At 31.5% G+C, this 27,894-nt stretch overlaps 7 protein-coding genes across 8 annotated transcripts; 2 read left to right on the forward strand and 5 right to left on the reverse strand.

Moving 5' to 3' along the window:
* Positions 1-2,812: 2,812 nt before the first annotated feature.
* LOC123266352 (trifunctional purine biosynthetic protein adenosine-3) lies at positions 2,813-8,076 on the reverse strand. Of its 2 annotated transcripts, none has more exons than XM_044730586.1 (4): positions 7,921-8,076; positions 6,706-6,800; positions 3,128-5,872; positions 2,813-3,053 (listed from the first exon to the last, which is right to left on the reverse strand). In XM_044730586.1, exons 2-4 carry the CDS (start codon positions 6,784-6,786, stop codon positions 2,868-2,870), a joined length of 3,012 nt encoding a protein of 1,003 aa, XP_044586521.1. In that variant the 5' UTR covers positions 6,787-6,800; positions 7,921-8,076; the 3' UTR covers positions 2,813-2,867. The 2 variants fall into 2 exon arrangements, with proteins under 2 accessions (XP_044586521.1, XP_044586520.1); XM_044730585.1 differs by having other exon boundaries at positions 7,836-8,059.
* Positions 8,077-8,358: 282 nt separating this feature from the next.
* LOC123266353 (ovarian-specific serine/threonine-protein kinase Lok-like) lies at positions 8,359-13,055 on the reverse strand. Its single transcript, XM_044730587.1, has 6 exons — positions 12,314-13,055; positions 11,960-12,241; positions 10,936-11,189; positions 10,648-10,851; positions 10,243-10,581; positions 8,359-9,287 (listed from the first exon to the last, which is right to left on the reverse strand). Exons 1-6 carry the CDS (start codon positions 12,501-12,503, stop codon positions 8,838-8,840), a joined length of 1,719 nt encoding a protein of 572 aa, XP_044586522.1. The 5' UTR covers positions 12,504-13,055; the 3' UTR covers positions 8,359-8,837.
* Positions 13,056-16,875: 3,820 nt separating this feature from the next.
* Positions 16,876-17,798, reverse strand: LOC123265487. Its single transcript, XM_044729274.1, has one exon. The coding sequence runs from the start codon at positions 17,736-17,738 to the stop codon at positions 16,899-16,901; it is 840 nt and encodes a 279-aa protein (XP_044585209.1). The 5' UTR covers positions 17,739-17,798; the 3' UTR covers positions 16,876-16,898.
* A 45-nt stretch (positions 17,799-17,843) lies between these two features.
* LOC123265488 lies at positions 17,844-18,710 on the forward strand. Its single transcript, XM_044729275.1, has one exon. It carries the CDS (start codon positions 17,918-17,920, stop codon positions 18,620-18,622), a length of 705 nt encoding a protein of 234 aa, XP_044585210.1. The 5' UTR covers positions 17,844-17,917; the 3' UTR covers positions 18,623-18,710.
* Positions 18,711-21,411: 2,701 nt separating this feature from the next.
* On the reverse strand, positions 21,412-22,182 carry LOC123264942. Its single transcript, XM_044728474.1, has one exon. It carries the CDS (start codon positions 22,116-22,118, stop codon positions 21,447-21,449), a length of 672 nt encoding a protein of 223 aa, XP_044584409.1. The 5' UTR covers positions 22,119-22,182; the 3' UTR covers positions 21,412-21,446.
* Positions 22,183-22,698: 516 nt separating this feature from the next.
* Positions 22,699-23,850, forward strand: LOC123265513. Its single transcript, XM_044729311.1, has one exon. It carries the CDS (start codon positions 22,820-22,822, stop codon positions 23,738-23,740), a length of 921 nt encoding a protein of 306 aa, XP_044585246.1. The 5' UTR covers positions 22,699-22,819; the 3' UTR covers positions 23,741-23,850.
* Positions 23,851-26,766: 2,916 nt separating this feature from the next.
* On the reverse strand, positions 26,767-27,739 carry LOC123265259. Its single transcript, XM_044728944.1, has one exon. The coding sequence runs from the start codon at positions 27,678-27,680 to the stop codon at positions 26,961-26,963; it is 720 nt and encodes a 239-aa protein (XP_044584879.1). The 5' UTR covers positions 27,681-27,739; the 3' UTR covers positions 26,767-26,960.
* Between the last annotated feature and the right edge of the window lie 155 nt (positions 27,740-27,894).

Genomic DNA, 27,894 nt, shown 5'->3' on the forward strand with positions numbered 1-27,894 from the left:
TGAAATAAAAATTAAATTAGCAGACATCTGATAATTTTTAGAATTTTTGTAATTGAAAAATTTATTAAAATAAAAAACTCCACATTTAGGAAATTTAAAAAGCAATAAATGCAATTTTAAATATTTTTTAGTTCTATTAATGAAAAAAATATTCAAAGTCTCCTAATTTTAGTATAATTTTTAGAAATTATCAATTAACTAGCCAGGCAAACCAAAATAATCATTAATAAAAGTGAATAAGAGATAGTCCGTGAGAAAGGCAGCACTAGAGAATGAAAAATAAAGCAATATCACAAATGTCGTTAGTGAATTATCTTAACCCGTCAGAACTCACGTGAATTTTAGTTTCTCACTTGCACTACAGCGCCGCTCTATAAGTCGGATGTTGTTGCGTGAGCAAAATGCTCATAACGTGAGTGCTGACGGGTTAATTAATTTTTAACTTCCTGCTAAGAAAATCGAAGATTTTCAAAAATCGGGAAGTTATTGGTTTTACCCCGTTTTGCAAAAATCGAGTTTTCATCAGATCTCGACGTTTGAAGGTCACAGGAAGCTTCCCTGACTATCCCCGCGAGGGTGTCACTGTGTCTGTGTGTATGTATGTATGTATGTATGTATGTTTGTGTGTGTGTGTGTGTGTGTGTGTGTGTGTGTGTGTGTGTGTGTGTGTGTGTGTGTGTGTTTTTTTTTTTTTTTTTTTTTTTTTTTTGTAGGGGGGGGAATCCTTTTTACGGATTCTAGGCATAGCTGTTTGGCCTGGATATGTGGCGACTCGACGCAGCGTCATACTAACTCGACACTAACGCCCCTACCCACTAAACCCTAAACCCCTTTCTCTTCTATCCTCTGATCCCCCATGGTACCGCCGTAAGGCATTTCTTCGCGGGGGGAGGAATTAGCTGCCGCTCTTCCTTCTGGTGGCTAAGATGTTTTTTATTTCTATCTCCCTTCTAGTTTCTGTTTTCTGCTCTTTTTCTCTCGATGGACCGCAACTCTGTAAGCACTTCAGTGGCAAAGGTGCTCGTGGCGTTCCAGACAGCTTCTGATGACAGCATTTCTTCTACTATTGTCTCCGGTTGAATTCTCTTTTTTAGAATCTTCTCTAATTCATCGCGCTGTTGGTTAAAACGAGGACATGCAAAGATCACGTGCTCCACGTCTTCAGCGACACCTGGGCAGGATGGGCACTCCGGAGAATCGTCGTGCTTAAAGCGGTGAAGATAGGCTCGGAAGCAGCCGTGTCCTGACAACATCTGCGTAAGGTAGTAGTTAACCTCTCCATGACTCCGGTTCAGCCAGTCGTCGATCCTCGGTATAAGACGATACATCCATCTTCCTTTTTCTGCAGCGTCCCACTGGAGCTGCCATCGGTCGAAGCTGTTTTGCCGTTCTTCAGTTCTGAGCTCTTCAGCGCTTAGTGTAGTTGACCTTTTACGATGATAAAGGTTCCGTCTTTCCTCAGCGAGGACTCTGAGAGGCAGAGTTCCGGAAATAACGCACACTGCTTCCTCGGATATTGTGCGGAAGGCGCTGGCGACTCTTAAGGCACACCGTCGGTATACTGGTCCAGCCTTCCTCCATGATTCTTGCATCTCGAGAGCGTTGGTCCAAATAGATATACCATATGTAAGCACCGATGTGACTACAGATGATAACAGTACCCTTCTGCTCTGCTTTGGCCCTCCGATGTTCGGCATCAGTCGTGCTAGACTTGTTCCCACTGCTGACGCCTTGGCACTGACGTGTTCTACCTGCTGCTTAAAGTTGAGTCGGGCATCAAGCATCACTCCTAAATATCGAATATAAGGTTGTGATGTGATTTCTTGTTCGGCGACTTTCAGCTTAATTGTCTCTACCACTTTCCTGCTGGTAATAAGCACTGCCTCAGTTTTGTGTTGCGCCAGTTGCAGGTTCACTGCGTCCATCCACCGGTTAACGCGCTCGAAAGTGAGATCGAACACATGGTTTATCTCGTCAAGATGTTTGGCAACGATCACTACGGCTACGTCGTCTGCATATGCTACGAGTTTGACGTTTCTTGGCAGAGTTAGTCTTAATAGGCCGTCATACATAATATTCCACAGGAGCGGGCCTAGAACTGAACCTTGTGGTACACCTCCAGAAATAGCATACTCCCTTGGACCGTTCTTCGTGTCATACTTCAGGACCCTGTTTTCAAAGTAGCTTGCTACGATCTTAAGAAGGTATTCTGGTACATTCTTCTCTTGGAGGGCCTGCATGATGCATTCCCAATGTGTGTGTGTGTGTGTGTGTGTGTGTGTGTGTGTGTGTGTGTGTGCAGGGATGGCCTTCAGGATCAACCGTTTTCCTAATTTTTTTTTCTTATTGTACATAATTTTCTAATGCATTTAGTTGTTAAAAATAAATTTTAAAAAATCGTTGTAAAATATTTGTTCATATGTAAATAGATAACAATAAAAATATCATGATTTAGATTAAATTTTTGAATAAAAAAATTTCAATAAATTATAGTTTTGCTAATGTAAATACTATTTTTTAATAGTTAAGGGCTAGTCTTTCAATCTGAGATAAAATTTTATCCTATGCTAATATGTATCTATATCTTTCATGTTTATAGATATACTGGCAATAATAATTTTATCCTGGATAAAATTTTATCTCGGATTGAAAAACTGGCCCTAAAAGTTTTATCACACTGAATTGAGTTCAATAACTTATAATTACAAGTAGTTGAAATTTGAATCATAATTAATAACATTAAGAAAGTAATAAAATGACTTTTATTATTTTCATTTATTCAAAGTTATTCATAAAAAAAAAAAAAACAATATAAGAAAATATAAATTCAAGGCTATGGATAATTTTTAAGAAAAAGAAGATTCAAATTAATAGTTCCAATAAATTTTGCCATTTGCATCCAACCCAATACGACCTGTTGCAAGGTATTGCAATGCCTTGGGATAAGTTCTATGTTCAGCGACTTTGACCCTTTCTTGAAGAGTTTGAACCGTGTCATCCGGTAAAACAGGTACTGCTTCCTGTTCGATTATTGCTCCGGAATCAATTTCAACCTAAAAAAAAAAAAAAAATACATTAATCCTGATGTCCTTCCAAGACACAAAGTCTCACCTAAAAAAATACCAACCTCAACAAAGTGAACAGTGCACCCAGTAACTCTGACGCCCATCTCTAAAACATCTTTATGAGCATTAGCTCCCTTGAAAGCTGGTAGCAATGAAGGATGAACATTAAGCAAAGCGCCTTTCCACTTTCTAACAAATTTCTCCGACAAAATCCTCATAAATCCCGCAAGACAAACTATTTCCACTCCCTTAGCGCTCAACTCCTGATCCATAGTTTCATCAAACTCTTCGCGTGTCTTGTAATCCGCGTGCTTAATAACGCTCGTGGGGATGCCAGCCCGTTTAGCCCGTTCCAGTCCCTCGACTCCGGGCTTGTTCGACAGAACAAGAACTATTTCTGCACACATTCTCTCCGCAGGGTCTCTAGTAGCGTCAATAAGCGCTTGAAGGTTAGTTCCGCTGCCAGAAATAAGAACCCCCACCTTCTTACACGGTGAGACCAGTCTCTCCATCAACATCGGCACATACCGACGCATTTCGCTTTCAATAGCGCGTAAAAAATTTACCACCACAGTCGGCTTGTCGATTTTCTTCACCACGGACCCAACAACAACCGCATCTTCAGCTTCCAGCAGCTTTAAAACTCTATCCTGATGCTGTTTAGCACAAACAATAACTCCTCCAATTCCGCAGTTAAAAGTCCTCAGCATCTCTGCTTCATTTACTCCACCAGCAGTTGCCAACCAGCCAAAAATTTTAGGAATCTTCCATTTCTCAGCATCAAGAACAACCGCCAGCCCAGGGGGCAAAACTCTCGGGACATTTTCCACCAATCCTCCGCCCGTAATATGAGCAAACGCTTTAACAACCTTGGCCTTCAGAGCCTCAACAACATTACGCGTGTAAATTCTTGTTGGTTCCAGCAGCTCCTCAGCAAAAGTTTGTGTTGAAAACGGCGCAGTATCATTCAAGCAAATTCCATTTAACTTAAGAATCTTTCTCACCAAACTGAATCCGTTGCTGTGAACTCCCGAAGAAGGCAACCCGATAACTACATCACCTTCACCTATTTCTTCGCTTCTGGGGAGTAAATTTCCCCTCTCAACAGCTCCAACAGCGAATCCTGCAAGATCATAATCTCCTGTAGAATACATATCCGGCATTTCAGCAGTTTCACCGCCAATCAGCGAACAGCCAGCTCGCTTGCAGCCTTCAACAATGCCACTGACCACTTCAGCGGCTACATTAACATCCAGATGACCACAAGCGAAGTAGTCAAGGAAGAAAAGCGGCTGGGCTCCATGTGCTAGGACGTCATTGACGCACATCGCTACCAAGTCTATCCCAACTGTTTGATGCTTACCCGCCTCAATAGCGATTTTCAGCTTAGTCCCAACTCCATCGGTTCCGCTCACCAGAATAGGATCTACAAACCCCGCTGCGCGAGTGTCAAAAAGTCCTCCGAATCCTCCGATGGACCCCAACACTCCTGAAGTCTTTGTTCCCGAAACTAGAGACTTTATTCGCCCTACTAAGGAATCGCCAGCTTCGATATCAACTCCGCTGCTCTTGTAGGACAAAGTCCCAGACTTTAGGATCGACGAAGCGATTCCTTTGTGCGCGATGTCTTTTCGGAACTGCTTGCCGTCGAAAGAAATTTCTCTGGCTGCAATGGTTGCTTTTGCTGCTGCGGATTCCAGAGAAGAAGATATGCAAGTTGTTATTAGGACTCTTCCACCGTTGGTTACTATTTCGCCGTTGGACAAAGCCGTTCCGCTGTGGAAGACAAAGTGGTTTGGACATGATTCTATGGAACTGATGTTGGTTATCACCTGGCCCTTTGAGGAAGAAGCTGGGTAGCCACGAGATGCCAGAATCACTCCAACGGCAAACTTATCCGCGTGCCAGTTGATATTCAGAGAAGATAAATTACCTTGACAACATGACTTCATTATCAAAAAGAGATCAGAATCCAACAAGGGCATGATTATTTGAGTCTCTGGATCACCAAACCGACAATTGAACTCCAGAACTTTGGGCCCAGACTTGGTCAACATCAGCCCGGCGTACAGAACGCCCACGTATGGAAGTTTATCATCCTGGAACCCGCGAATCGCTGATTCTAGAACTTTCCTGACGATTTCTTGGTCCTCTGGAGTCAGCAGATGACAGGGGCCGTAAGCGCCCATTCCACCGGTGTTGGGACCCAGGTCACCGTCGAATATTCTTTTGTGGTCTTGAGTCGGTGGCATCATTTTGAAGGTTTTGCCGTCGGTGAACGCTAACATGGAAACTTCTTCTCCTTCGAGCAGCTCTTCAACGACGATTGTCTCTCCGGCTGCGCCGAATTTCTTGTCAACAAGCATCTCGTCAATTGCAAAACATGCTTCGTCCTCAGAGGCTGCTACCACGACCCCTTTACCTGCCGCCAGACCAGTCGCTTTTATCACCAATGCCCGGAATGGCGCGTTTTTGACAAATAATTTGGCTTCTTCAGCGGATGTGAAAGATCGCCATTGTGCGGTGGGAATTTTGTGTCGGTCCATAAACGACTTTGCCCAATCTTTGTCGGATTCTATGAGCGCTGCTGATTTCTCGGGCCCGAAACACATCACTCCCCTGGTTTTTAATTCATCTGCGATACCATTTGCTAAGTATTCTTCCGGACCAACTGCTACCAGACTTATTGAATTGTTTTTACACCACTCAGTCACTTCTTTGTTGTTTTTAACGTTCAGGTTTATCAGAGTCACTTTGTTTATTTTTTGCATACCACAGTTTCCAGGAGAGACGTAGATTTGTTCAACCTAATGTAATTGGAAAATTTTGCATTAAATTATCGATGAAAAAGTACTAGAATCAATGATGAAAATTAAGTCAGCCGACATCTACAAATTTTTATAATTTTTTTTATTGAGAAAATTATTACAGAAAAAAATTCCATTTGTAAAAAACTTTAAATGCAATTTTTAAAAAATATATTTTTGGTCCAATTTTATAGATAAAAAAAAATAAAAAAACTAGAAACGTCGGCTAACTTTAGTATTAATAATCAATAATGAAAACAGCAGATGTCGGTCGGCGGAAAATGTAGATAGAAATAAATATTTATTTTTTTTTTTATATAATTTTTTGATATTATGACTCACTCAAAACTTTAGTTCTAAAAAACAAAAATATTTTAAAATTTAATTTGTGATTCTTCAATCCAAGATTTTTAAAAACATCATTGCTTGTCTTTGATATTAAGCAATTTTGTAGAGATGATAAAGAGAAAGCTAATTAAATTTTAAAGAATTCACAATACAACTTTTTATATAGTTGATAAAGTTTTTAAACACACAAAAATTTTTACTTTGTATGGTAATTTTATTTAACTTGGTAATTTTAATTTTATATTGTTTTTGTTCATTTTTAAATTTGTATATTATAACATAAGTTCGAAATTTAATTTTGTAATAAAAACTTTAGTTATCAGAAAGTTAATTACCAAGAAAGTTAATTTCTCATTCTTCAATTTTTAACAGTAATTCTGTTTTTTAGTGTTTAACTTTTGAGTACAAATATAATACCTGATATTAATTCAAATCATTAGACGTCTGCTATTATAAATATAAGTTTTACTATCGTTAATAGTTACATGAGGAGATTGAGCTAGTTTCCAACAAATGGCATGTTCTCGTCCACCACCGCCAATAACTAAAACTTTTTCCCCAACCATTTCGTTTGTCCAATCTGAAAATAAAAACAAATACTTTAATTTCAAAAATTATTAAAATTTTTCCTCTTTACTTATTTTTTTAAATAATTATATCTAAAAATGTGTCATTTGTTCATTAAAACAATATTGACATTCAAGTTAGCAGTCACTTGACCATTTTTTAATTTAATTAACAAACAAATTTGTTTCAGTTATTCTTAAAAAATTGGATTTTTATTTTTTTCAAAAGTCAACTTTTTTTTTCATTTTTTTTGCATGACACTAAAATTAGAAGATACTTGACAACTTTTTTATTTTTCTTGAAAAATAAATTAGGTCGAGAAAATTGTTTTTAAAAAAATTGCATTTATAATTTTTTAGAGCTTCTAAAGATAAAATTTTTTTAATAAGTTATTCTTGCTATAATTTATTTGTTAGAAAAATTCTAAAAATTATCAAATATCTGCTAAATGAATGACATTAAAGTTAGCAATCACTAGATCATTTTTTAATTTTTCTTAACAAACAATTTTGTTCTAAGAAATTATTTTAAAAAAATTGCATTTTTAATTATTTTAAAATTCTACATCCCGATTTTTTTTTTCTAAATTTTTTTTGCCATTTTTTATTTGTTACAAAAATTCTAAAAATTACCAAATATCTGATAAATTAATTTTCATAAACAAATGACATTAAAGTTAGCAGTCACTAGATAATTTTCCAATTTTTTTTAACAAACAATTTTATTCCAAAAAATTATTTTAAAAAAATTGCATTTTTAATTTTTTTAAATTTCTACATGTCAATTTTTTTTTAAATTTCTTTACCATTATTTATTCGTTAAAAAAATTCTAAAAATTAACAAATATCTACTAAATTAATTTACATAAACAATTATTGTTTACTATTTCTAGTTACCAGAATAAATTTTATGTATATTTTAACCTATACAAAAAAAAGTTCACTGTTACATTACATTACTCACAAGTACGTAGATTTTTTTAATAACAATCCATCAAAATTCCGATAATTTTTTTTTATCAATTACATTTAAAAAATTTATTTCTTACCTATTTAGTCAGTGTTTAATTAAAACACGGCTTAAATAAATGCCGAGTACTTGCGTCGAATGTTTGAAATGCACGTGGTACTTACACACTATATATAAATACGTGTATATAGTGTCAACAGGTGTTTATAACACTTGAAACTTCTGTAATATCTATTCGAACTAACATGCAATCTGAATAACTAAAACTGAGAATAAAGTGTTACTATTTTCAATAAATTTTTAAAAATTATCCACAGGGGGTCAGTTTATAACTGTTTTATCGCTATCACACTGATAAACTTTGACATTTTGAAATTTCACAAGTGGAATAAATATATTATTTGTTTATTCAAATAAGTAATATTTATATTTGACGTCATTTGTTATTATTTGCTAGTACTTTATCCCACCAGTGACTTTTAAAATAAATCTTAAATAAAATTAACAACGAATGCAATCGTGCAGATAAAAAACTCTAAGTACCAGCATCAAGCCTAAAACTTGAAAATATATTAAAAATTGATAATAATAAAAAAATAAAGTTATTATGAAGAATTAATATATTTATCAATTATCAATAGTCAGTTGAATCAAAAGAAAATATTAACATCATGTAATTAACACTTAATACATACATATAAACATACATCGTACTAGACCCTTTGGAACTTTTGATATTAACTATGCATTTACATTACTATTTTATATTTTAATAATAATTCTTAATATTAATACTCTTTAAACGTTAACAATAAAAATTAAGTCTTTTCTCTGTAATTAATACTCATAAATAAATCTCAATAGTTAACGCTTAAATTCAGCACAATTACATGGCGTCAATAAATAACAGCTAATCATTACTTTAATATTAAATTAAGAAGTAAAAAATATTTTAATTGTATAAAATTAATGCACATTTTAAACAAACCAACTGATACTTTGTACTTGTAATACTTGTGAGAAAATTAAAATCAAAATCTTAAATCGAGCCCTTAGATTTTTAAATACTCAATCTTAAATTTTATTCGCATCGAGGTCGTTTATCAATGTGACACACTTCGAATGAATCACTCATTTCAGCTTCCTCATCTCGATCATCATCTTGATTAACTGCTGCTACGGAAGCTCGTTGTTGCAAAATAATAAGCTGGTTCTGCTGTTGCTGTTGTTGCCTTCTCTGCTCTTCTTGAATTAAATGATGCCGACGTAAATATTGCTGCCTCTGTATTTGCAATTGGTCTTGTCTCAGCATCTGCCGTTGTACTAAAGGCTGTTGTTGAACCGGTGGTCTTGGCGGTGACAGTTCACCAACCAAAGGAATATTTGGAGATTGATTCTCATTCTCAGTGTTGTAATCGGCGATCAACTTGTTAATGCGCTGCCTTATAACCCAATCCTCCAACCATGGATCAGTCATTACTTGTTTTATTGTCAATCTCTTAACGGGATTAACAGTCATCATGTTTTTAATCTGTTGAATTGATAAATTAATGTTAGAATAATTTTTTACGATTATTTAGTTAATTATAACTAGCAACCTTGCAGTCACTATGTGACTGCCGTGACTTGTAAATTATAAATAAATATAATTTGGCTTTATTAAATAATTATTTTTGTTAAATTGCACTGTACTTTCTTAATTATTAACGTTTTTAAAGATATAAGCTCACCCCGACATTACACTTATCGAGACCTTTCATTTGAGTACCCACATCAATTTATTCATATATATAAATATATAAATATATGAAAAATTTATGTGGGTACTCAAATGAAAGGTCTCGATGAGTGTAATGTCGGGGTGAGCTTATATCTTTAAAAATATCATTAGTTGACAAGATACAATGTCATTTCTTAATAATTGACATTTTTAAAAATATAAACTCATTTCCATGTTACACTCATCGAGACCTTTTATTTAAGTACCCACATGGCATTTTTCATATATCATATATCATATATCATATATCATATATATATATATATATATATATATATATATATATATATATATATATATATATATATATATATATATATATATATATATATATATATATATATTTGTGAAATATATAAATAATATAAAATATATGAAAAATTGATGTGGGTATTCAAATGAAAGATCTCGATGAGTATAGTGTCGGGGTGAACTTATATCTTTAAAAATGTCAATAGTTCTCAAAATACAAGGTCATTTCTTAATTATGTATCTAGAGAGAGAATTTTCGAATGCAGCCTAAATACTTATCATAAATTGACTAGCGGTGAGAATTATATAAAATCTTGAAAAGGCACAAATTCAAATCAAAACCTTTGCAATGACATTAAATTTCACCAAAAAAAACCCGATTTTATCATATGATTATCCTGGACACAAAATTTTTCTTATTCTCTTAATAATATAGATTAATAAATAAATTTACCAATCTAACGGCGGCAGACGAGACTTTACCAAACTTGTTCTGAGGGAACCTGTAATTGCCTTGGACTATTTGCTCTTGAAGGGATGTCTCTTTGCAGTCTGTGGCAAAAGGAACGTAGCCGCTGAGTGTCACATAGAGAATTACACCAAGACTCCAGACATCAACTTGATTAGTGTAAGCGCCACGTCCACTTGTTTTCAATATTTCTGGCGCTACATACATCGGAGTACCGCAGAACGTTTTCATAAATGTCTGAGCGTCAACGAATTTAGATAAACCAAAGTCAGATACTTTAACCAGCGGGTACTCGTCATCTGATGCTAATAAAATGTTCTCTGGCTGTAAAAGTTATTTGTTATAAAATTAATACATTATTATTAAAAAAAATAAAAATTTTTAAATTACCTTTAGGTCTCGGTGAGTTATACCGTGATTATGCAAATAATTTACAGCGTGTGTTATTTGGTAAATAATAAATTTAGCTTGCTGCTCAGATAACCCAGAATTAACTCGGATTCGATCAAATAATTCGCCGCCTTCCATCAATTCGAGAACAATAAATAAATTTGATGGCGTGTCTATTATATCAGCCATTTTTATTATGAACGGCTGCAATTTTTAAATATTAATTAGTTTTTTTAATCGAAGATTTGGTGATAAAAATAAGAGATTGAATAAATAAAGAGTACTTACGTTCTTTAATGCTTGTAGTATTTTAACCTCGTTCATAATCCGGTCAGGATCATCGAACGGTGACCTGGACACAATCCCAGATTTTTTTTTAGAGATCTCTTTGACAGCAAATGATTTGTTTAGTTGTTTGGAATACACCATTCTTACAACGCCACAAGCGCCTGAACCAAGTGTTTTCAATGAAATGTACTTAGACCTCAATGTATCAGGCAAACCACTTGTTTCATAAGCTTTTATACTTATAAATGTGTAAACTAAAAAAAAATAAAAAAAATAATGAAATAAAAATAACAAAAGTTTTTTATAATTTTTTTTTTTTTCAACCTTCTTATTTAGTAGAATTGAGGAATAAAATATTATATTTTTTTTAAACACAAATTTGAAGCTAATTTCAATTCTTAATTAAAAATTTACTCGGTTGAAAAAAATTAAACTATATTTGAAAAAAATTAAATTATATTATAAATAATGTTGATGGTTTTAAAAATATGAATAGTTATTAAGAATGTATACATGTATTTATTGTATTTATTTATTTTAAAGAAAATATTTATGTTTATATATATTGTAAATAGCAAAGCTAACAAACAATAAATATTATTATTATTATTTATTAAACTTGTAAGACTATAACAAAATTTTTTTACCAACTGAAGAAAAATGTTTTTAAAGAAATTACGCATTAACAGAAAACTAAATAAAAAAATGTATGAATACTTTGACAAATTAAAAATTTACAATGTATACTTAATATTAAAATTTTAAGATAATTATTTTTCTTGATTACTCAGAACAATTTATAGAATAAATTGATAATTTTTATAGATTTGAAAAAATGAATTTTTTGTTTTAGTAAAATAATTAATTATCAAATAAGAATTTTAAAAAATTTTGTTCCCATATTTTCTTATAAATTTTTTTTTATAAGAAAAAAAAATTTTTTTTAAAAATCGAATCTATTCTAACCAAAAAATTACCCTTAAACTATAAAAAAAAATTTTGAATCTATAAATAAAAATAATACCAGCATTCTCAGGCCTTGCGAATGAAATAACATCTTCATGATCAAGAGCTATTTTTTTTTCTTTACCAACTAACTTCCTATTAACGTACGTCCCATTGGAAGACTTGTCTTGAATAAAAATAACAACGTCATTATTATTGTTAATAACTTCTCTTGTAATAATGCAGTGCACTTTGCTGATTATTTGATAATGTTTGGCCAATTTAATTTCGCTTCTTTCATCACTGAAACAAATGTCACAATCTGTGTTTCTACCTAGGGTGTATTCATCCTTCGTCAAATCTGGAATAAAAAAAAAAAAGTACATTAGTAAGTAAGCAAGTACAAAAAAAATACAAAATGAAATTTAAGTACTAATGAATGGTGCATTGTAAACATCAGGTTTTGACACTCTTCTTGCAGGGTTCAACTGTCCCCAAATTCCCAGTGGCTGGGGTTGCGAAAGAACATCCTGAGATTGAGTTTGTGTTAAGAAATCAACTGGTTGGGTGTCTGGTAACGAGCACGGCAACGAGCACGGCATGTCAATGTCGTCTTGGTTCATTTTTTTTTGTTAATATAATAAATTATCGTGTTAAAGGTAATTATTAATTGATGATGGCAAAGTACAAAAATAAAATAATAAACGGAAAAAATAATTTTTTTTAATAACAAACCACGGCTACTTTCAACACTGACGCCATTTATTTTCAAGAGTGAATTTGGGTAGCGAATACGGATATTTTTATCAATAAACAATAAACGATTGCTAGCTTGACAAGTGACAAATTTAATAAAACTTAATGCGTGAGAATTTACTTTACTTCAAGAATGTTATATTTTTCAAGAAAAGTTATTTTTTTTATTTTGATAGCCGTGTATTGTTGTTATATAGAATTACTGCCCGGTAGTGATATGGTATGTGATGGAGACCGGGACAACAATGGACACGTGAGCTCAGAGATGAACCAACCAACGCGCTTTTGTTTGTTATTATACTACATACTACGATGCACGATGCACTACGAAGCGGCTACTACGGTTTTTTGGCGCTGTTCTGTCTAACCGGCATTACTATGCACAAGTGTATGTATTTCGTTTGTGTGTGTAGACAAAAAAAAGAGAATCGGACATTTAGATTTACTGCCATCTGTTGATGGTATGACATTTGAATTATTTAAATACATCAAATAAGTCGCCATTTTTCTGGTTGCGATTATTTATTCGCGTATTAATATTTTTTTAAAATATAATATATTTTTAAAAGCTGCTGACAGCGGAGTGGAGAGAAGGCAAATCTGACGGAGTTATAGATGAATTCCAGGTAAGTCAAAAAAAATTTAGAAAATTTCCAAAAACTTGAAACCCTTTTTATTTTATGTAAAGTATATACTTTCTAATATTAGAAAAATTAATAATAAAAATTTTGAAATTTACAGACAATTTATGATACTGAAGTTAGCTGACAACTGTCAATTTTTTTGAAATTTTTATAACAATCAATTACAATTAAAAAAATTTCCACTAATAATTGTTTTAAATTTTCACATGTGGAATTTTTTTTACTAAATTTTTTCATAATAATTTCATTGCTAAAAAATTTCTCATGTCAGTTAACTTCAGTGTTATGACAGTTAGTAATTTTTTAAATTAATAAATTATTGAAAAGAAAATTATCAAAAATTTTGATATTTTTTCATGGCAATTTTTTTAGATACTATAATTAGCCAACGTTCAACTATTTTTGATTTTTTTTATAAATTAAAATACAAGAAAAAAAAATACTTTAAAAAAATTGCACGGATAATTTTTCAAAACTTCTAAATGTGAAATTTTTTCTTTTAATTTTTTTATAATAATTTTTTCATTCAAAAAAATTATAAAAATTTTCAGATGTCGGCTAATTTAATTTTTTTATTTGTTGAAATAGAAAAATTCAATATTTATCGTATATATGCTAATTTCAATATTATAAAAATTTCACATGTGAAATTGTCAACTAATTTTTGGAAATTTTTAAGTAATTGTAAACAAAAGCTGAAAAATTTCACAGACTTCTTAGAAATTTTTAATATAAAGAGTTTTTTATATTATTATTTTAACAATGAATAAATTGTTTATTAATTGTTGAAAAATTTTGTAATTGTCTGACAATTTTTTAATGTTAACATAATTAATAATTAAAAAAAAACAAATATTTTATACAAAATTAAAAAAAATAATATAAATATTTTTTTATAACTTCTAAATTAATTCCAAAATTATAATTAAAACTGATTCAATAAAAAATTTTCTTTTAAGTTATGAAATTTTTTTCTAGTAGAATTGAAGAATAAGCTTGGAGTGAACCCCTCAATTGAAATTAAAAATATTATCAGAGGGATTAACGTCAATACGTTTTTTAATGCTGAAAACTAAATTTTCGATTTTTTATATAGAAGATCAAAAATGATTTTTCATCATGCGAGTTCATATCATGCCAAAAAATCATTCTTGATTTTTCAATGATCTTGTTTGAAATTCGCCGTGAATTTAAAAATAATTGTCAATATTTTTTAGCTAATTATTAGTATTGAAAATTATTCCAAAATTACAAAAGTAGATTATAAAATGTTCTCACAACCTTCATATCAAATAAATTACTCATCAAACCCGAATAAATTGAACTCATCTTTAATTGATGTTCAAGAGTTGAATAATTTATTAAAGCAGTCATCTCACCCGACAAAAAAGTCAACGGTTCATTCTTTCTCAAATGGTGTGAATAAATCTGATAGGGTATTGATCGATAAACAACTTTTAACGAATTTATGTGAATGTTATAATAATTGTCAGGATGATAAGCAAAGCAAAGCTGCCGTTGATGAGAAAATTGAAACTGTCGCCGATGGAATAATTGGAGTAGACGTCGGTAAAAAAAAGACAGCTGTCGATAATGCAATCGGTGCTGATGCTACTGTAAACTTTAATATTTATAATAATTCTTATATTAACTCAATGAAAGATATAAACATGGACTATGAAAATCCGTTACAGTTAAACTTATAAAAAACTTTTTAGAAAATCCTTAGTATTAATAGAAGAGTACAGTTAGACGTTAAAGGTAAAAAAAATTATAAATTAAAAATGTTTTCACTATTTCACGGCAAAATTGATGGTTTAAATAACCTTCATGATTCACGATTGGATATCACTGATTTGAAGAAGACTCTCATGACAGATTTTGAAGAAAATTTATCAGAAAATAATGACAAATTTGAAATGAAGAATTTTTCTAATCTTGATAACACTAAAGAATTGGTCTCCATTGAGAGAAGTTTGTTCAATAAATTGATAAATAAATATAATAATTGCAAAAATGATAACCAGAAATTGAATAAAAGCAATGATGAAGATAAATTCTTAACTGAATTAAAGGCTAAAGTCGTTGAATCTTATGAAAAACGGACTGAAAATTCTTCACCAAACGACGGAGTAAACTCTGCAAACCCAAATCTAGAGGAAAAGAATTTGAGTTCGAAATCTAATAGTGTCAATACAATTCAACCGCTTTTGTTAGAATCTTTACCTGATATTACTGGACAAAATAATGAACCAAATGTTAATTTTCATCCAATTTATGACAAAAGTGATTGGAGTTATAGCAAATTGGATACTGTAGAAGATGATAGTGATGATGATGATACTATGAATGGTATTGATAATAATACTTTAAGTACAATAGAAACTTCGAGTATGGATAACTTATAAGCAAATAAAAATTTACAAAAAAACGCTTCATACTTAACTAAGTACATAATTTTGTAATATATTATCATTTTTAATCAATTTTCTTTACAATTGAACTAAACCTTTTTGACGCATTTTTTGATAATACTAATTTTTTTTTTTTTATAAAAATAATGCATGAATTATTAAAGAACCTTTCCAGAATATAATCACACAAACTGTTTTTCATGATTTTTCATGTGTAAGTGTGGAACATTTCTAAAAACTCAATCATCGAATTATTTCTTTTTATACTTTGTTTTTTACATTACTACGAAAAGTCTTCTTGCAAATCATAATTCCAATTCAGTTTTTCCTTTTTAGACAGTTATTTTACTTTTTTTTAAGAACATACAAGGCTTATCATACACTGCACGGAAAAAATAAAAAAGAAAAAATTAAATTATAAATAGTAATAAGTGTCGCTTCAAATTAAAAACTAGAAAAATTGCAATTCAAAATATCATTTTTGAAATTCAAACTTTGAATGATAATTTTCACAGCTTTAAATGTAATATTTACATTTTACAATGTAACTCTTATAAAATCTGTAAAAATTACAATCTAAAACTGTAATTTTTTCTGTTTTTTATATGAAGCGACACGTTACATTATAGAATGTAATTTTTCTTTTTTCCGTGTGAGACAAAAAATTTCTAATAAAAAAAAATCGGCATTGTTGTAGGCAGAAAATAATGTGTTGAAAATTTTAAATAATTATACTTCTAAGCAGAAGAAATACAAATTTTTCTCACAATCCTTTTCCTGATGAAACAAGATTTTTCCCAAGTCTAGAAAACTTTTTTTCAACAAAAAAATTACTATGAAAAAAATCATTAATTTTTTCAGCTAAGAAATAAAATTGTTGAAAATTTTTATCAAATTAATTTCTCATAACAACATTGCTTATTTTTCTCAAAAGAAATTTTTTCCAGAATATTTGAGTATAGTTGAAGCTCAATCATCGATTGAATGTAAGTTTTTCAAGAGTTCCTAATGACGGTGGTGACAATATACTGATCCGAACACCATACTTAAAAATGGCGTTTCTCAAGTTAAGAAAAAAAAAGTGGGTTTAATTAAATATTAAATATTTTTATTTGGATTTGCCAAACTTTTTATATATTATTGAATTTCATATTTTAGTTCTTGAAAGGGATAAGAAAATCTAAAAATGAATAATGGTGACTAGTTACATTGAAAATACTTGGTTTATTATATTTTGCGACGGCTCAATAGGTATATTAAATATATCAATTAATCTCAACAATTTATAAGCATTAGAATTACGTGCCGTCATCTGCATACAAAAGACACTGTGCAACGGTGATTCATCAACAAATGTCATGCGACATTTAAATTGTTTAAGTTTACAAATTCCCTCGTGAAGAACTCGACTTCCCCGGTTATTTCCATCTTCATTATTAGTTTTCTCACCTCGCGATAATTTAGTTATTCTAGAAAACAAAATATATTTAACGATAAACAATATGCTTGTGAGCTGGCGTATTAATTGAAGCTTTGATTTGCTAGACTCAACAGTCATCAGTGTGTTTCTCAACAGAAATGATAGTCGATTATGTGCATTAACAAAGACAATATTGTCGCAGAAAGATTTTATGCGATTCTCATTGCCTATTAAGTAACTATTGACTATTTTCTTCACAGTCAGCTCATTTATGTACATGAACAAATCATTGAATAATATGCACAAATACACAAAACGAGTGTCAACAGATACACGTGATAATGGCGATAATATAAAAGTGCTTATTATTTCGTACAGAGTTATTGTACTGTTGTCATAACCGGCGACATAACGGCAAGATGTTAATTGGGATATTAACTTTGATGATGATCCATTTCTGAAGTGTATTACATGGTACAGAATGCCTTTTTCGTCGACTTTGAATTCGCATTTAACGATAACATCCTTATTTATCAATTGATCTATATTCCGATGGTAAAAACATGGAAATCCGAAGACAATATTTAGTGACAATGGAGTCACCGCGCTTTCAATTGATGTCATTATTAATATTTCTCAATTCTTCCAGAACAATTCTTCGAATTGTAAATTTTTAGTATCTATATAATCGATTTTATTTTGATAAAAAAAAAAAATTATCAAATAAAATTTACGTATAATTAGTATGATACATATTAATGTAAATGAAATTAGTCATTATTTGAATAATCATTGAAGAAATAATGTTTGATAATACACCGGTTGTAAATTATGCGTCAGCGACATTAAAAGACAAGATAGCGAGCGACATTAACAACAGTCTAACCTCAAATATCATTGAAGAAATAGAAAAATCACCGTACTCTTATAATCTAGGTTATGAGCAATTCATAAAGAATTTATACATTACCATTCTGCATTCCATGATTTGTGACGCCGATTTGATAACAAACCGCATTAAATTCAGCATTGTTGACATACCATTAATCGAGCCAATTATTTTGGTTGAAGATGATGCCAGCCAATTGTTGCACGTTTTGTCGCGGTCTTTAATGCGTCGAATTTTTCATCACAAAGGTAATTTGAAAATAGTCAGCAGCGACATCTCGACCTCGAGTTCTCTGGAAGACTATAATGAAGATAAGGATAAGGATTCACGTTTTTCGCCGACAAAAATGTTGAAATTATCAGATGATAAAACTCATCGTGAATTGAGTGAAGATTCTGTTTATTTATCGAGTATCGTTCAAGAAAAATTGTTACTGTGTTATGTTACTGTTGAACACGCTGTTATGCATTACTGTCAGTATTTATCGACTAATGGTAATCCAGATTATGAGCACAAATTACTGGAAGACATTAAAGCCAAACGCTCGAAACATATCTTCTTGCATGAATTGATTACGACGAAAGAAAGCCGTACAATTGACAGATATATTGGCAAATAAATATTTATTTAATTTTACGCTAGCCCAAAATTTATGATTCAATTGGAAAAAATTTCAAATTTTTTATTTTAAGTAATTATTCATTTTTTATTGCAGTAAAAAAATTTTTTGTTTTGATATTTATTAGCAGACAAATTACTTGCGAAATTAACAAAACATATATCTAACAATTGATGAGGTTGGCAATGGCCTGGTCGGCTCGGTGTTCGCTTTTCGAAAGAGTGGGACCCGGGTTCGATCCCAGCACGCACCAATATTTTTCAGTGATTATAATTAAAAATATGTGCGTTACGTAACGTTGCCAGCCTCTGGAAATGGCAGAGATAGCCGGGCGGCACACGTCTGACTTGGGCGATCACACATTTTAAGTAACAACTTGAATGGGTGACCACTCTAGTCAGCGTTGTCTAGCGCGAGGGATCTCTGCACACTAGGAGAGGGGCCTAATGCTCTAGTGGTCGATAAAGAAGAGTTTCTTATCAATCACTGTAGACTTAACCCAGCTCCTACTGTACTAACATGGGTTTTCTCTGTGGTTTTTTTATGTTACTGTTCCAATAGCCGAGTGGTGAGGATCAGGGCAAATGCGGTACAGAAGGCACAAGTCGGTCCACAGCCGCAATGATAAGGCAGAGTTAACTAAGCAAAATGATAAGGCTTAGGATGTAAAAGGGCGTTATTACGCCTGTACACTAGAAATCCGTACATAAATATTGTAACGTGGTAGATTTTTATTCGACGCCCAATACTTGGGGTATTATAGCCTTCCAGGCTCGAATCCAACGTCGTGAATGTTATGTGTGAATGAATGAAAATTTTACTAATTTTTATGAATTATTTTGTATAAATACGTAACGCTGGGCGAGTAACGAAGACAGAGGGAGTCAGAGCGAGTACGAGGCTATGCATTGGAGCGACAAGGCACCGAGCGGCGTAAGCACCCGAGAGGTCTAAGGACAATCGACGCTGCATTGCCGCACGTTCCAATACGACGATCACCATCGATGACAGTTGGTTAGTCAGTACTGCAGGAGCAGAGGTGACTAAAGACTGTCGTGGAGGTCCGTTGACTGTTATACGGACCTAGATCAACTATCGACGGGGATCAATTCCAATGGAAATGAAGACTAGCGCCACCAACTTCAACGAAGGAAGAAGCGGGTACTTCTCTATGAGGAAGAGGATTCGAGGCTGGACTGTTGACGGATTCGGACGCGCTTTTGCGCGCTCCGCAACCTAAAGTTAATTTCGAAGTATTGTCGCGATTTTGTTCACTTGAAATTAATTGATAAATTGTATTGAAGTATTTATTGTTTTTTAAATAATTTATTTATCGAGTCGACCGCATGAAGCTTTTCCGAGCTGCTACGATGAGGACGACGCTCAATTACTTGGTAAGCCGACGTTCTTGTTCAGTGTTGAATCTAGCGTTTCGAGTCCACTAATTTTGTAATTTTGTAAAATATTTTGATTAACAAAATAATACGCGAGGATTCAACGCTTTACGATTATTTTTTTTGTAATGCTGTTATTACATAGTGTGATTGCTGATGTATGAATGCGAGTGTGAGAAATAAAATTGAGGTGACGACGTTTTAAATTTGGTTTAAAATTAAGAGAAACGTTAAGTTACGACGTTTTAATAATTTTGCTAAAAGTTAATATCGACCTCCGACGTATATTTTGTTAAATAAATTGTTATTTTTTTCTGTTAAATTCTTCTGAATTTATTTCGAGTAATTTTAAGAATTTTCGTTTAGTTTGCTGTCCTATTTTTTAACGACGAGTATTTCAGCATGGCCCGCCACCCTGAGGAAGAGGTAAGAGCTAGCCGAAGTCGCAGTAGTAATTAATTGGAGATCATTCTCCTGGCGCCCTTTTTTTAATAATAATTCTTTTTTTTAGTAAGCCAAAAATTTCCAATATAAACGGTGAGCCTGGCTTGGTAAATCCCCGGGTCAGGCAAAACCACGTTATAATATATATCTAACAATTGAAATATCAGAAATAAATATTCATTATTATTTATTGATTATGTTTTCGTAAAGGGTGCGTATATTTATTTATTATTATTATATATACTCTCTCTCTCTCTCTTCTAAAAAAGGCGGAGAGCTCTTTTCTCCGCCGAAGTCCAGAGAGGACTAATTAAATTTATCAATACGAGCTCTTTATATGGTTTTGCAAGTCTCCAAAAGCTACACTGATGAAAAAATTGATTTAAGAGCAAAAATCTTGGACCAAGAATACTATTTTGAAGAAAATGATTTCCTTGAGCCAGAAATCTATCCTCTTAACTCAGTCTTTTTAGAAATATGAAATGAAAAATCAAAATTTCTTCATTCCAAATAACTTTAATTAAAATCTCAAATAATAACTCAATTATTAAATGTATCTTAAACATGATGCAATTAGTTTCTCTAATGAATTTTTTAACTATTTCATAGCTTCAAAAATTTGTAAAAATAAAGTTACTTTTACGGCTTTTTCTCTTAAGAAGGGTTTACACTTTTTTCTCTCTCGCCCTCTATTGGACAAACGGAAGTATCTCTGTGATACTTGTACAACAAATTGAATCTTAAAACGCATTTTATGCATAAATAAATGAAAATTTTCCAAAAAAGCACTTCGCTCTTCGATAAATAATTTAATCATCTATCGAAAACCAAAGCTTTTTTTTCGAAATTTTATTTTAATCATGAGCAAAACACGTTTGAAAATTAACTATCATTCGCTCTTAATAACTTCGAATTTTTTATCCAATAAAAAAATATTCAAAATATTCTAGTTTGTAGTTTTTAGAATTTTGCTCTATAAATTACACTTAAATATCAATAGTAACATCAAAAGTTATCTCTTTATGGTAAGCTAATTTAGTTTCATCATAGACCCATTTAAGAGCATCATCATTCTTGATGCACTGTACATACTGACGAACATTTTCAGTTGCCGGAATAATTATAGGTGATTTGTCTTTTCCACAGTCACAATCTTTCGGATCAGGCCAATTTTTCATATAATTAACCTTATCATGAGTTTTAACATCACGTCCAGCACACATTTTATTCTCAACTTTGTTTGTTTCTCTATCTATGTAAACAATACCGAGATCAACTGGCTTACAAATAGCTTTGACAGTTCCTAACGCGGGAACACCGATTAAAAATGGTGCCATACCTTCCTCTAAATTACACTTAGACACGTCATCCAGTGTTTTCAGATCAACTTGTATCTTACATACACCGGTTATACATTGAAACGTACCTTTATCTGACATTTGACAGCGACTAAAGCAATCACTGTGATCGAAACAATACTGCTTTTCCAAGTTACAATCATCTATGTGTCTGTTTTGTATTTTGAAATCATTAATATTTAAAGTGGTGAATAATTTTTTTGAATCTTTAAGTTGTTCAATGGCGCTCATATGTTTTAATTGAATAAGACACATGAAAATTATTGACACGACGAATATTGTGCAAAAAATGTATGTCATCGTTGGTTAATTCTTAAAAATTGTTTTAGTTTTCTAAACTCTGTTGCATCTAATATAAATTAACAAGAATACAATTTAATTTTCTATGAATAAAATTTGTTCTAGAACCTTTCTTCATGAAGAATTTTTTTTTATAATTTACCGAAAAAACATTTGAATCATCAGTAGAAGAAAGTTTATCAACAATAAGGACCGTGCAGAATTACTGCCGAAGTTTAAACTTCTGTGCGATTGTCCGCTTTGGTGTTAAATTTTTGCAAAAAACGAACAAGAAAATTAAAATAAAAGTCCTAAGAATAATTAAATATGGCTTTTAACAAACCGTAAATAATTTTATTTGAAGCTAAAATGATTCTTCAAGTGAGGAAATTTTAATCTATTTATTTAATATAGGAAAAGCAAAACATTTAAGAAGCTAAGTAAACATAACTACTACAATTGCGATTTATAGGCGAATTGTATTAAGATAAAATATAATATATGTAATTATTTAACAAATATTTTGTTATGAAGTTTATTTTTATTTTTTTTTTTCTATTATATTAGATAACAAAAATTTTATAAATTAAAAAAATTTTGAACTATTTATTAGAAAGAAACAAATAACGAAAAATTTTCAATAATTTACTTGATTAATTAGTAGTAAAAAGAAAAACAGTCTATAAACATTCTACCGTGAGTACCAAAAAAAACAAGAAAAAATGTTCACATTAGATAAAATTGCAAATCAATTAGCTTATCAAGAAAAATCAAATTGTGTATTCGAACAATTAGGTAAATGCTCAATAAATCGTGAAATGGGTATCGTATGCCGAGAACATGCAAGACAAGTTTTCGGTATTGGTTTGATGAATGCTGTTCTTGCGTTACCAACCGGCGAAACAAGACTTCATGGACTTGTAGCGACTGAAGCACGTACAACATTCTTACCGTTTCCTTACGAGTTTCAATGGAAAGGTGGAGCGTTAAATAAGGATGAAAAACCGTGTCGTTTTAACCAAGAAGAAATGATCACTGTAATTAAAGACTACGTTCGGCAATCGGAAATCTATTCACCGGAATTGGCTTTCAGAGTTGAATCAGCATTGTTGAGCTTAATATCTGATGGTGCTATGTATAATAAAGCACTACCTCAAGCATCTTACAATTATCACGTGTTTTGCAACCAAAATATTAGATCGTACTTGCTAAAACGATGGAAAAACTGTTGGATTGCCGTTAAACACTTCGAAAAAGGTGCAAATAATAAAATTAATAAAAATGTCATCAAATTTGACGAGTACCCAGTTAACAAATTGCCGGTATTCTATCAAATAATGCTCATGTACTTACCAATGAGCTATAATACTGTTGATACCAACACAAACCCTGACGCAACGATTACTTCTGAGTTATTAACCCCCAGAGTTATATTAAATGCCGATCAACATCGCTTTGAATATTGTAATAATCAAGATCCATCAAAATTATATCTGTTACGAGGTAACGCTACCTCCGCAACTCCACTTGTACTGGCCGGTAGACAAGAACATAAATACAGTATTGAGTTGTTTAAACAAAGTTCATACTACACCTATTCATTGCTTGATCAATTCGATACTTGTCCCCCTGGAAATGTTTAAAATCTTCCAAGTGTTTGAACATTTTAATCTTTTATGTGTTTAATCAAAACTAGCAATTGAGATTACTGATCATTTGAAATTACATTTAATAATAAAATTTTTTTTTTAAATAATTAAAAAATAGTTTAAAAACTAAATTGATTGTAAGATTAAGGCAAAAAAATTTTCAATAAAATATTTGATTGCGCATAAAAAAAAAACCAACACTTTTTGAAGGATAATTTATATTTTTTTAGTAAAATGCTAGAGAAAATAGTGACGCGACCAATAATCCAACCACAATTAATCCGTGAATTTTGATCCGACGACAATTTATCCTCACAAGATAGAAAACATTATTTTTTTTTTTAATTTAATAATTTTACAAAGAAAATGTATCATTATATTTAATTGTTTTTTCTCTGAATTCTTAAAATTTTGTAAAGTTATCTGAACGCCTCGTTTCTTCGCTGAATTCCTACTATAGCCCCGAGAACTGATTTACAATTACTAAAAGATCTGGTTCAATTTAAAGAATAAAATCAAAAGTTAGGTTCAGCAGCACTGAAAAGTTTTTCTCGACATTTATGGTACATAAGTGACTATTTAATTGGATTAGCATTTTTTGACTTTGAAATTGAAAAAAAATTATGAGCGAGCTTTCAAAATTTAAATTTTGAATTGAAACTTTCAGAAACTTATTTTTTTTTATCCATAAAATTATGACTTAAAATTTTTTTTTGAGCTGTTCTTTGGAGAGGGCTCTTAAAACATCAAAAATAAATAATAGTTTAAAAAAACTAAAAACACGCTTTTTATAGAAAACCAAACTAAAAAATAGAAAATAAATTTAAATTAAGAATAGTGTTAAAAATTTCAATAAATATAAATTAATAATAGTGTAAATAAAAAAAATGTATTTTATTTTAAAAAAAGCGTGAGGTGCATGGTGTCAATAGTTATAAATATTTTATTGACAGATATGAGTAGAGTGATTATCATTTTGATAATATCTTAAAAAGCACCCCACGCTTTTTTTAAAATAAAATCCATTTTTTTTATTTACACTATTATTAATTTATATTTATTGAAATTTTTAACACTATTCTTAATTTAAATTTATTTTCTATTTTTAGTTTGGTTTTCTATAAAAAGCGTGTTTTTAGTTTTTAAACTATTATTTATTTTTACTTTTTAGTTTGGTTTATTTATAAAAGCGTGATTTTTTAGTTTTTTTAAACTATTATTTGTTGATTATCAAAAATATTCAGGCGCGCAAATTACCCACGGAGAGTTACATACTGACATACTGACATACTGACATACAAGTGAAGCTAATAAAAAATAATTATTTATAAATATTATAAATACGGGGAATCAGAGTTCGATTTCGGAGAGCGAGCCTGAGAAACGGCTACCAGAACCAAGGAAGGCCGTAGGCGCGCAGATTACCCACGGAGAGTTACTGACATACTGACAAACTGACATACAAGTGAAGCTAATATAAAGCGTGTAAAAAAACCTACGGAGGAAAACACCTTCGAAATATAACTTCGGGATGGTCATCAGAGGATTCCGGGTTGATGTACGGGTTTATCTGTGCCATTCCCGATGAAAACCTACGGAGGAAAACACCTGGTTTCGAAATATAACTTCGGGATGGTCATCAGAGGATTCCGGGTTGATGTACGGGTTTATCTGTGCCATTCCCGATGAAAACCTACGGAGGAAAACACCTGGTTTCGAGATATAACTTCGGGATGGTCATCAGAGGATTCCGGGTTGATGTACGGGTTTATCTGTGCCATTCCCGATGAAAACCTACGGAGGAAAACACCTGGTTTCGAGATATAACTTCGGGATGGTCATCAGAGGATTCCGGGTTGATGTACGGGTTTATCTGTGCCATTCCCGATGAAAACCTACGGAAGAAAACACCTGGTTTCGAGATATAACTTCGGGATGGTCATCAGAGGATTCCGGGTTGATGTACGGGTTTATCTGTGCCATTCCCGATGAAAACCTACGGAGGAAAACACCTGGTTTCGAGATATAACTTCGAGATGGTCATCAGAGGATTCCAGGTTGATGTACGGGTTTATCTGTGCCATTCCCGATGAAAACCTACGGAGGAAAACACCTGGTTTCGAGATATAACTTCGGGATGGTCATCAGAGGATTCCGGGTTGATGTACGGGTTTATCTGTGCCATTCCCGATGAAAACCTACGGAGGAAAACACCTGGTTTCGAAATATAACTTCGGGATGGTCATCAGAGGATTCCGGGTTGATGTACGGGTTTATCTGTGCCATTCCCGATGAAAACCTACGGAGGAAAACACCTGGTTTCGAGATATAACTTCGGGATGGTCATCAGAGGATGACTAGGAAGGTCATCACCTGGGTTCTAGGTTGATAATAATCAAAATTTAAATAATATCATTATGGTAGTCTCTTTATGCGAAGGAGAGTTACATACTGACAAACTGACAAACTGACAAACTGACATACAAGTGAAGCTAATAAAAAGCGTGTAAAAAAAAAACTAACATTTTTTCTCTCGAGACTCAAATAAAAAAAAAAATAGTCGGTTTTTTTGCGCCATTCTAATACTTATGTTATTATGGATCTATTGTTATGGATCAATCGTCTTCGGATTGTCGGTCGCGTAACCAGAAAAAATTCTTCGGTAGCATCAATATGTAAGAACTTCAATTGTTTTTCTCCATTTTTGAAAAAAATAAGAGTTTGTCGAAAATTTATCAGTTGAGAATTTACGCTTTTAATATTTTTATATATATTTCTTCTTTATATAGTAGAATATTATTCGTTTATTGTGAGAGGGTATATATATATATATATATATATATATATATATATATATATATATATATATATATATATATATATATATATATATATATATATATATATACCCCTTCTTGAAATTTTGAACTCAGAATCATTGATATTGAAGGAATGTTAATTGCTGATTATTTTTTTTCCTGATTGAAAATCATTGATCATAGCTGTACTAAAATAATGATAAAAAAATTTTTTTTTTTTTGAATTTCAATTATTTTTAAACAAATATATCTTAAAATGTAGTTTTTAAGTGTCATAATTGATATTATTAATTATTTAAGTGAAGATGACTAATAATTTGCAAAAGTTATCGAATTATCATTTCTTTATAGACTATACGTTTAGAAATAGATTTCATTCTATTAGTATGGAAAAATTATTCCAGGATTAAATTTTTGCTCCCTTCAAACAAGTTATGTCCATGCTCATAAACATGAACAAGATCGATAACTTTGCTATTGGTATACCTTAGAAGAACTAGCGGTGTTGAAAGAATGTCCGCATTATGAACAAACAATTTGGCAGTAGGCAAATTAATTTTATAAATCATGAAGTTTATATGACAATATTTCTTTACAATATTGTAATAATCAACCCAATCAAGTGGCTCGGAGAGGAATGTCAACAATCGATACAAATCTTTCGGATCTTTAATATCATGTCCAATGTGTTGAAAAGCAATATTAAATATTTCAGCAAAAATAGACTGCTGCATTAGTGGTTTCGGATCAATCTGTTTTATTTCATAATCATAAATTTTTCGCATAGTATGATATCTATTGAGATTTACCACAATCATCGGATAAATTTTGCTCAAAACAGTTTTCATTTTATCCAGATAGCTATTTTTTATAGCCGATATGTTTTTCATCAAATATTTAGCTTTTTCAAACGAATTTTCTGACTCTATCACAGTGTTTATAATTTGAGGTATCGTGATCGTCTTAACTCCATAAATCGTAGGAATAAAGTGACCGCTCAATCGTATAAATTCATCATTACATTGTAAATTGTGGATAGTGTTACATGTTTTTATTTCATTATTGAATGACAATGCATCTGATAAAAGTTCGTCTACACTTTCTTGATATGCCATAACTCTGTTAATTCGTTGTAAGTTTTAAACCAATTAGAATATATTTCTTAATACTATAAATAACTTATTATAAAAAATATTTTTATTTCTTTATTTCAACAGTTCAAAGCACTTGTAAATATCTTTTACGATATTTTTTTATATTTCTTCATCAATTCAATTTATTTTTCGACTTCAGATAATATAAAGTTGAAGTTAGTCAAAGGTCGGAAGA

This window comes from Cotesia glomerata, linkage group LG5 (assembly GCF_020080835.1).
Source record: "Cotesia glomerata isolate CgM1 linkage group LG5, MPM_Cglom_v2.3, whole genome shotgun sequence".
Classification (NCBI taxonomy): Eukaryota; Metazoa; Arthropoda; class Insecta; order Hymenoptera; family Braconidae; genus Cotesia; species Cotesia glomerata.

What these genes read in the sequence shown, in the direction of transcription:
- LOC123266352 (XM_044730586.1), bottom strand. Translation starts at nt 6,786, where the DNA reads ATGGTTGGGGAAAAAGTTTTAGTTATTGGCGGTGGTGGACGAGAACAT. An exon ending in AACTAGCTCAATCTCCTCAT is followed by an intron (nt 5,873 to 6,705) that starts GTAACTATTAAC and finishes CAATTACATTAG; the next exon opens with GTTGAACAAATCTACGTCTC. An exon ending in GCACTGTTCACTTTGTTGAG is followed by an intron (nt 3,054 to 3,127) that starts GTTGGTATTTTT and finishes TTTTTTTTTTAG; the next exon opens with GTTGAAATTGATTCCGGAGC.
- LOC123266353 (XM_044730587.1), bottom strand. Translation starts at nt 12,503, where the DNA reads ATGAACCAAGACGACATTGACATGCCGTGCTCGTTGCCGTGCTCGTTA. An exon ending in TAACTCACCGAGACCTAAAG is followed by an intron (nt 10,582 to 10,647) that starts GTAATTTAAAAA and finishes TAACTTTTACAG; the next exon opens with CCAGAGAACATTTTATTAGC. An exon ending in CGTCTGCCGCCGTTAGATTG is followed by an intron (nt 9,288 to 10,242) that starts GTAAATTTATTT and finishes TCAATTCAACAG; the next exon opens with ATTAAAAACATGATGACTGT.
- LOC123265487 (XM_044729274.1), bottom strand. Translation starts at nt 17,738, where the DNA reads ATGACATCAATTGAAAGCGCGGTGACTCCATTGTCACTAAATATTGTC.
- LOC123265488 (XM_044729275.1), top strand. Translation starts at nt 17,918, where the DNA reads ATGTTTGATAATACACCGGTTGTAAATTATGCGTCAGCGACATTAAAA.
- LOC123264942 (XM_044728474.1), bottom strand. Translation starts at nt 22,118, where the DNA reads ATGACATACATTTTTTGCACAATATTCGTCGTGTCAATAATTTTCATG.
- LOC123265513 (XM_044729311.1), top strand. Translation starts at nt 22,820, where the DNA reads ATGTTCACATTAGATAAAATTGCAAATCAATTAGCTTATCAAGAAAAA.
- LOC123265259 (XM_044728944.1), bottom strand. Translation starts at nt 27,680, where the DNA reads ATGGCATATCAAGAAAGTGTAGACGAACTTTTATCAGATGCATTGTCA.